The 9,204-nt window shown below is 42.7% G+C and overlaps 1 protein-coding gene across 1 annotated transcript; it reads left to right on the top strand.

The window, feature by feature from the left end:
• The first annotated feature begins 441 nt into the window (after positions 1 to 441).
• lrp10 (low density lipoprotein receptor-related protein 10) lies at positions 442 to 8,597 on the top strand. The gene is made up of 10 exons (XM_031729733.2): positions 442 to 497; positions 2,018 to 2,189; positions 2,361 to 2,393; positions 2,605 to 2,749; positions 3,097 to 3,290; positions 3,386 to 3,726; positions 3,848 to 4,272; positions 5,056 to 5,250; positions 5,813 to 5,942; positions 6,703 to 8,597. Exons 2-10 carry the CDS (start codon positions 2,141 to 2,143, stop codon positions 7,360 to 7,362), a joined length of 2,172 nt encoding a protein of 723 aa, XP_031585593.1. The 5' UTR covers positions 442 to 497; positions 2,018 to 2,140; the 3' UTR covers positions 7,363 to 8,597.
• The last annotated feature ends 607 nt before the right edge of the window (positions 8,598 to 9,204 follow it).

The raw sequence follows: 9,204 nt of genomic DNA, 5'->3' as shown, positions 1-9,204 counted from the left end.
CTGTATTTTATTCTCTATTGTATAAATAAACTTTTCTCACTTCCCTGTTTCTTCTAGCATCACTGGTGAAATTTAACAGTAGAATAAAGTTCATTCAAATCAGACTCCATTTTTATGAATTAAACCTGGTGTCGGATATTTGTGACAGCTGATACTGACACCTTGTGTTAACAAATGCACATTTCACCTTTATCAGAAAATATAGTTTGTAGACCTGCGTTAATTTACTATATTAAAAAAACACTATGAGTTTGTTTTAAATTCAGCATAACCGCTTGATATTTAAAAATTATATATATATATATATATATGTATATATATACAGAGAAACATATTTTTATGAATGAGGATTAAAGCTGTAGTTAACCTGCAGCTCCATTCAGCGGCTCCGGTTTTAGCAATGTGCATGACAAGCCCCGCCTTCTCTCCTCGACGTCACGAGTTGTGATATACGGAAGTAGCTTCGAACTTGTCAACAAGAAAGGCCGACCGACATGGTAAGGGCTCTGTACTTTTTAATGAATTACTTGTGTTATTTCTGCTTCTGGACTCTATATTTTAGTTGGTTTGAGTGTTTAAGTCGTTCGTGCTGTGGTCACAGAGCTTTTCTGGGGGTGTCGCGGTCTGAAAAATGCCCTTTAAACGACGCGAGCAGTGAGATTTGGCGTTAGCCTTTAGCTCGGCTGGGAACTAGCTGTTAAAGCTGTAAAGGAGAGCAGCGGCTCCTTTCTCCAAACCGAAACTGTGGCGTTACCTAATCTGTGGTCGCAATCTTAACACGTATGGACATAAATATGACTTTAATCAAGCAGAACTGGATCTCGGTATAGTTTTATCTTACTGGGAAGAAGAAACGGGGACTAAAGTGTTAGTTTTCACGGGTTTTTTTTTTATCTCGGAAATGGGAGCGTTTCTGGCGTCATTGCTGAGAAGATTATGGGGAGGAAATCGCTGTGTGTGTGTCGGGTGTTACGTCTGACTGTGTGTAAATAAAGATCAAAATAACATCTGTGTTCAAGGGGCCTTTGCTGAGTTTTCCTGCCTTGACACTTCCTCAGTAACTGATTATTTTCGTGTGTATTAATACATGCTGGTGCTTGTGTGTGTGTGTGTTGCATAACGCAGAGGCATTTTTCCACTGCTGTAATTTTTGTAATTGTGGTTAACTTAAAAGTACCATGTAACAAATGATCTAAGGTAGTTTTAAAGCATTTTCAATATAAATAATGAAGTTTATAAAATGTAGTATGTGTAATATTAATGTAGAATTCAAAATGTTATAATCCTTACATGAAGATTTAACAGCTGGAAACAGTTGGTACAAACCACAGCTCAACTCATTATGGAGTTTTAGCCCTGATATCTATTTTCATTCACATATGTCTTCATTATGTTCATTATATAATATATGTTATTATACGTTCATTATGTTGCGATGCAAGTGATGGAAGCCTAGTTTATTACTATTTATAAACTCAGCTCAGGGACGACACTTAATTCTGCTCCACCGTCAGCTTACACATGATTATATTCTAGATCTACAGTATGCATTACTCACAGTATAGTTTAAGTTACTCTTGTGAAGTGATTATCCACGATTGACCATTTCTCAATTACCTCATGCACATGCTCTAGTGGTTTACACCTGCACCTAACAAGGGAAAGATCGTCAGGAAGAGACACAAATTTGGGGAAGGGGATTGCACGAGGAAGTGCATCCGGCATGAAAACACATCAAACGCCTTATGAACAATGGAGCATCTAAACTTTGCTCCTTTATTTAAAAACTTACTCATTATAACTGCTGCTGAAAACTGATTGTTTCAGAGAAGCAGTTACTGTGGATTTGATTGCGGAAATGGCTATTTTATGATGACTGTGGTGGATAATAAAAAATTAAAATAGCCAGTGTTGGCTCAGATGTTTTTGTGTTTCTCATTTGTCGTCCAGCCAAACTTTGATAGTCGTTCACCCAGATCAAAGATGTGTCTCACTCATCTTTTCTTTTTCTCTACAGGCAAAGTCTTCTTGAACAAGACCTCCTGCAATGGCACTTCTCTAACATTTCTTTTTTACCCCCCCTCTTAACTTTTTATTAAAAAAACATTTTTAAACATAAAAAAAAAGAAACGTTACCACAATGAAAATCAGTTACAGCTTCCCTGCCCTCCTGGTTTTCTACATAACAGGTGAGTGAGTGAGTTTTTGGCTGTTTGTGTATCTCTCTGAGGCGGCTGCTTTAAATGTTTGTCAACCAAAGGTCATGTTTGAACTTTTCGTGTCATACAGCATTTACAATCTGTGTGAGTGGCGATAATAAAGCACCTGCTCTGTTCTCTTTTTGCTTATTTCCTCTGCAGCATGGAGCCATTTTGAGCCTGCTCTCAGCTCATGTAAGGAAAATCAGTCATTGCATGTTTCATCGTGTTATGAAAATGAATATGCCTCAAGCCCACAGTGATAATAAACAACACCATTCATGCTTTAGGGACGTTTACATTTACATTTTCTTCACACCTGGCAGGTTTAACATCAAACAACAACACTTCATTTATTCACAAAACAGGAACTTTTATTAACTCTACTTCCTTGTGTTTATCACAGCCCATTGTGGGCGCTCCCTTCAGGTGGTGGACGATAAGGTGGGAGTGATCAGAAGTTCTGTTTACCACAGCTGGTCCTTTTGCTTCGGCTCAATGTCCGACGGCTGGATCATCACGGGTCCAGAAGATGAGCCGATTGTTCTCAGGTACGGATGCTCAAAGGTGGCACATAAAGGAGATGACACTTTGAAAGCTCGAAGACGTTAAATAATTTACTCCCAATTATTTTACCGCAAATCAGGTGACCTGGGATAATTATTAACAGAGTAAATATACCAGTTTTGCAATGCATTGATTGTTTTTGCTATATTAAAAGTATATAAATACTTAATATTGCTTGATCATTTTCTGTTATAGTTTATGAAGTAATGAATGACCCAGATTTGGAAATAAAGACAAAAACTAAAGTTTTTGAGATGCAATGTCTCCGACTGAGAAACTGTGGGTTCTGTTCACTGATGCAAACTTTCTCTTATTGCAAATCTTTCCGCAGCTTCTCTCAGTTTTCTGTCCGCTGTAAGAAGGAATGGGTGTCTATAAACTCATCGGCTGGGGGTGATCCAATCATCCTGTGTGGCTCCAAGTTGCCGCAGCCAATCGAGCTCCCAGGGGGAAATATTACAGTGACGCACCACTTCCTCCCTCATTTGTTCCCTGTGTCATCGTTTCTGTTGAACTACGCCAGGGGTATGACGGCCTGACATGTGCCGCCTGCTTGCAGTTCCAGCTCCTTTTTACAATTATTATCTAAATGTTCCCTTTATCCTCTTCCCTTTGTACAGATCCATATGAAGGCGATTGCCCAGAATCATCTTTTAGATGCTACGGGGGTCGCTGCCTTCCCCTCTCCTGGCGCTGTAATGGGCAGGTGGAGTGTCTCGATGAAGAATCTGATGACAACGATGAACTGGGTTGTGACTGTCCTTGTGGAGGGCTTCTTCAGACCTTTTATGGGACCTTCTCCCCTCCAGGTTGTCAGGGTCAAAGTAAGTCCTGTGTTTGGACTTTGGATCCTCAGGACTCCAGGCCGCTGAGACTGGAACTGCAAAAGCTGACGCTAGCTTTTGAGGACCGACTCACTGTCTACAACAGAGAGGAAGGCAAAGGAGACATTATTAAAACCGTGAGTTTCCCAACCCAAACATTTGTTACCCACAATTGATTTTTCTTTTTCTTTTTTTTTTTTTTAAAAGACAAACAAAGCAAAAAACATTATTATTGAAAATCCATCTGCATTTTCACAGATTACCAGCTCCTCCAATTCCAAATCGGTCCAAGTTGAATCCAACACCGGCGTGATGTCAGTGGTGTATAAAGGAGTTCTTGGCACAGAGAACTCCAACTTTAACGCCACGTTTCATGTTAAGGGCTACTGCCCTCCGTGGGAAGGTCGGTGCGGGGGAGCGGCGGAAGGATGTTTTACACAGGAGCAACACTGCGATGGGAAGTGGGACTGTCCCGAGACTGGAAAGGACGAGGAGGGCTGCAGGAATTGCAGTCCGAATCACTTTCCCTGTGGAATGGCAGGACAGAGGACGACAGCGACCAGCAAAGCGCAGTGCTACTCACTAGCAGAGAGATGCAACTACCAGCTGAACTGCGCCGATGGCAGCGACGAGAGGGATTGCACCGTGTGTCAACCGGGGACCTTTCATTGTGACAGCGACAGGTCAGTGTGCACCTGTGTCACACAGCTCCACACACAACATAAAAGGAGTAAGGGGGGGGGAATCACGTTTGTATCACAGGACATTCTCACCCTGTACAGGCTTATTTTACTCATCGTGGAAACGGGTGCTGCTGTTTTTGTTTTGCTTTGTTTCATAACAAATCAGGTTAGTGGAGTTTCAGGCTCGGGCGTGTCTGTATGTGACCATCTTAGAGTTTAAATTGACTTTGCTGTGGTTTTTGTGGTTCTGCTGTTTTTCTGTAGAAATATCAACCATCCTGCAGCAGTGTGTGACAGGCACAGACTTACGTATGAGAAAGTAAAATGCAGTGTTGAAAGTAGAGATTCTGCATTCCTCCAAAAAGCATTGATGCAGGTTATATTTATATACAGCTATTTATTATGGTTTTACATTATTGTGATGATTATTTTCAATGATGCTATTGCGATTTATTGTGTAGTTCTGCAATAGTGTCATGTTAACCAGTCGCCATTATTTGCATGTTTTATCAAAAGCCCCAGTGTCTTAAAATCGGCCAAAGTCCTTTTTCTAAATGCAGCTCGCTCTATAACAAAAGCACAAAGTGTGTATTGGAAAGTTTTGAGCTTAAGTGTAGTGATCCTTTTAACTCAGCCCGTTTCACTTCTCCTTGTTTACAGCGTTGTGGTTTTATTGTGAGTCTTAATTCAGGCGGCGTCTGATTTTTTTCTGTGAAACTGAACCTGCCACTCATTTTCTTCCAGCCTGCTCTGGTAACAAATGGCTCTTTGTTCCCGTTGCAGGTGCGTGTATGAGAGCTGGCGCTGCGACGGCCAGGTGGACTGCAAGGACGGCACAGATGAGCTCAACTGCACAGTAATCCTGCCCCGCAAGGTCATCACTGCGGCAACGGTGGGCAGCCTGGTCTGTGGACTACTTCTGGTCATTGCCATGGGCTGTACCTGTAAACTGTACTCGCTCAGGACGAGGGAGTACAGGTAAGTCTTCGAATGTTTCTGCTGCGTTTTTGTTTGAGGTTTGCAGCCGAAGCTCTTCTGTTCTACAAAGTAGCTGCTTTAGATTATTTTCGTTCCACGATGAAGCATAATGAGGCTTTCTTGCCACTTTTAAAGAAGAAAAGACTGACTCATGTATTGTGCTGATAATCTCAGATGATGAGTCAGGAGATGCAGACATTGTTTTCTAACTTCTGGCTTTAATTGCTGCCAGAACTGCCAGACAGTAACTCTCAGATGGATAGCACAGCCTCCTACAACACTGACAGTACACTCCACACAAAAACAAAAAAACTGCCTGGTTGTTGTTGTTGTCAGTTAAACGCTTGAGTTATGTACAACAACAGGAACCAATAACCTGCAGTGTATTAAAAGCTTACCTTTTTTTAACCTTTAAAAGTACCTCTTAGAGTCAAATCTATTTCTAGACTTTATATTTGTATACTTTATGTGGATCTGCATGATGCTTCAAAATAAAAACAAAATGTGCTTTGCAAGTTTGCAATGTGTGTGACTGCATCTAAAAGCGTCTATTCTCTCACAGCATGTTTGCGCCAATCAACCGCCACGAGGCGGAGCTCATCCAGCAGCAGGCCCCGCCTTCTTACGGTCAGCTGATTGCACAGGGCATCATCCCCCCGGTCGAGGACTTCCCCATAGAAAACCCCAATGAGGTGAGAGAGTGGAGCGCCACAGAGATTTTTAACTGCCTGCATGGATACACCTGTCAGGATTTCATCAGTCGAGGATCCTGTCGGGACTTTAGATCATACTGATTTGTTTAAAGAACCCATGTGATTGACTGCAGCCTGTCCTGCAGAGTTCCAATATACATTTAAGGCATTTAGAGGTGTTTTTTATAAAACCCAAGTGTTGAAATTTCAGCAGGAAAAACTGATTAACTGACTTCAATTTTAATTAATGTGTTAAAACCCTACAAATCAACATCTTGTTGAAGGCTTTTTGATTTAAAGGCTTTAATAAATGTAATTAAACACTCTAAAGTCTAAGAAATTAGATGTCTGGCAACCCTGTGGGTGTATTAAAGAAAAGCAGATAGCTGTTACTATACATTAAATCACACACTGTAATGTGTAGTAGTGCTCTCTGTCTTAAAGCTCATCTATAACAGCCTTATTGATCCCCAGCTGGATGTGGGCTGAAGTCGGAGGAGTGTTAAGAGTTTACTCTGAGCTTCTTTTATTAGTCCTCGGTGAGACAGCTGAGGCGGTGGAGGCGGAGGCATAAAGTGTGTAAAACAAAGCTGGCGCTGCCTGATGGTATTAGCTGAAGCCGCCTACACTAAGCTCAAACTTTGATTAGTGTCGCGTAAATAAATTAAGCAGGTTTAATGATTTTTAATAATGATTTTAGGATGTTGAACATGAGCTGCCAAAGGTAGTTGAAATAATCTGCTCTGTGTTTCTTTGTCAGACCTCGACTCTTTCTCTGAGAGGAATCCTGCAGCTGCTCCGCCAGGATGCCGCCAGCTCCCCACACCGCAGACGTAGGCCCCGATTTATCCGCCGAGCTGTTCGCCGCTTGAGAAGGTGGGGTCTGATCCCCAGATCCACATCCAGGCAGACTCAGTCATCAAGCTCCAACCAGCAGCAGGCGCAGCAACAGCAGCAGTCAGACACCGCTACGTCAGGCCAAGAAACAGCTCGCTCCACACCTGGAAGCTCCCCATCAGCCGTGGAGGCGGTCAACCAGCCGGTGGCCCAGAAACTCGGCTTGTTGGCACAGCCGGTGCAGCAGCAGTTGGAAGCACCGCCTCCTTTACTGCCGCTGCCTTCACCTCCTCCTATCGCTTTCCCCCCTCCCCCTCCCTACGCACCCCCAGCTCCACCTGTGGACGCCCCCCACACTCCCCCTGTTGCCGTGCCCCCCAGTAGCCCATCTCTGGCCTCCATCTTCCACACGATAGGCCTGAGCATCTCCCGCTTCAGAGCTTCGCCCTCTTCCACCAACTATGTGCCCCTCTCCGCCTCGCCTTCCTTCTCCTCCACCTCCTCTTCCTCGGATGACGATGTGCTGCTCATCCCCCTCTCGGAGGACAACACTTCAGAAGACGACGTGCCCATGCTCACCTGAACGACTTCCTCACCCACCCCTTCCCACCCCCTCCCTCTTACTTTACCTCCCACCAGTCTTTCCACATTCGTTTGAACTGAAGCACAGGAGCGACTCTTCCTCTCTGTGCCAGTCTGGTGCCTTTTTTTAAAATCGCTTTGCGTTGCTGACATATATGAATAGAGTATTTTTAAAGAAAGAAAAAAAGACTTCCTTAAGAAAATGCAGACGAACGGCACGGCCGATGAAGAAGCGCAGATGAGTATTATGCGTGAGCACTTACTGAACGCTGGGCTGCACGTAGAAGGTGAACTTTTATTTTTTTGCACAGAAGAATCTTCCCTATCCAGATACTGAGACAGGCTACTGTCAGGTTGAATGATTATAGCTCTTCTAATGGAAATTGTTGTGTTTGTGTGACTGCGACTGTGTGAATGCAACTGCGTTTTAGTCTCACGTAGACAGCGGAGTGTGATTGCACATGAGGAGTGTCTTCACTTGCACCCAGTCTCATGATATATCACGAAACAAATTCCCCCTATTTAAGTGCCTTTAAGGAGCCTCCTGCAGAGACCTCGAGGATGTTGAGAATTCCTGAACACACACTGCATGCAGAAACACACACGCACACAATGAGGGTCACTTTTTCCTCACGTCGTCATGGTGACTTCACTCCAAAATGGATTAAAAAAAAAAACAACTGCATGTGTACTCTTCAAGCTGGCAATAACTTTTTGGATACCCTCGTTCTAGTGCACATCGATTCCAACATTACTGTGTGTTTAAATACTTCTTCACCCGGTGAATGAATGTAACCTTAAAAAACTAAACAAAAAGCAAACGTATCAAAAGACAATCTCTTTGGTGCCTGATTTTATGATGTGTGTAGGTGTGCGCAGGAAGATGAGGCACCCTAGTGATAAATTCACAAAAGAACCTCACATCTGACGAGACTCAACAGCATTCGGTCACATTTCGACTCAGCAGACTTGTGGTGTGCCATTTGTAATATTAATATTATTATTACGAGTTTTGTGGTGTTTTTTTTTTTTTTTTCTTTTAGCAGGTTTTGTCTCTGTTTCCTTAAATTGTTCCTGTTTTGCTTTGTTGAATGTATTTTTTGGGGAGGGGAGGGTGTCGACGTGACGGTTTTAAATTTACAGATAAATGGGAGGGCGATTTTATTTGGGTCAACTTCACTGTATATAAGTAAAAAATATGGTTGAGATTAAACGATTTGCACTTTTAGTTTTAAATTTGAGTCTTTTTTTGTGTTTTCTTTTTGGAGATGTCGGCTGGGGGGGGGGGGGTGCCACCTGACACCTCAGTAAGACATGACAGAGATGTTTCTTTGTGCTCTGTATTCAAAAGATCTGTGGTAATTCACACAGACTCACCACAGAGAGGAGAGAGCTGTTCTCGGTGGGAATGCAGAAGTTGTGCTCATTGCTCTGGTTTGGAGGATTAAAAGGAAAACCTTGTTTTTGCTTTAGAGCTCTGAAACTCCACAGATGGACTGAGGTCGCCTACAGGTAATAATACTGACTCCATTTAATTATTGAAGCAGTTTTCAACACAGCACCCCACATGCAAGTTCCAACATGATATCCTCTGTTTTGGCCTGATGGATGGCTCAATCTGCTGTACATGTAAAGAAAGCAAGATCTAAACGCTTCATTACATTCCTGTTTAAACTGACCTCACACTCTATAAAAATCTTCACTAATGCTCCATGTTTCAAACTATAGCAGAGCCAGACATGGCTTTAATGTGAGTTCTCTTCATTTCCTTTAGTTATTTCTTTGGTTACGTTGTCATTGCCTTTGGCTGTTTGTAGATTTAGTTATTCCTGTTAGGTTGGAC

This window comes from Oreochromis aureus, linkage group 3, assembly GCF_013358895.1.
Source record: "Oreochromis aureus strain Israel breed Guangdong linkage group 3, ZZ_aureus, whole genome shotgun sequence".
Lineage (NCBI taxonomy): Eukaryota > Metazoa > Chordata > Actinopteri > Cichliformes > Cichlidae > Oreochromis > Oreochromis aureus.
The sequence above is the reverse complement of the archived record's forward strand: the minus strand, read 5'-3'. Positions and strand labels throughout refer to the sequence as shown.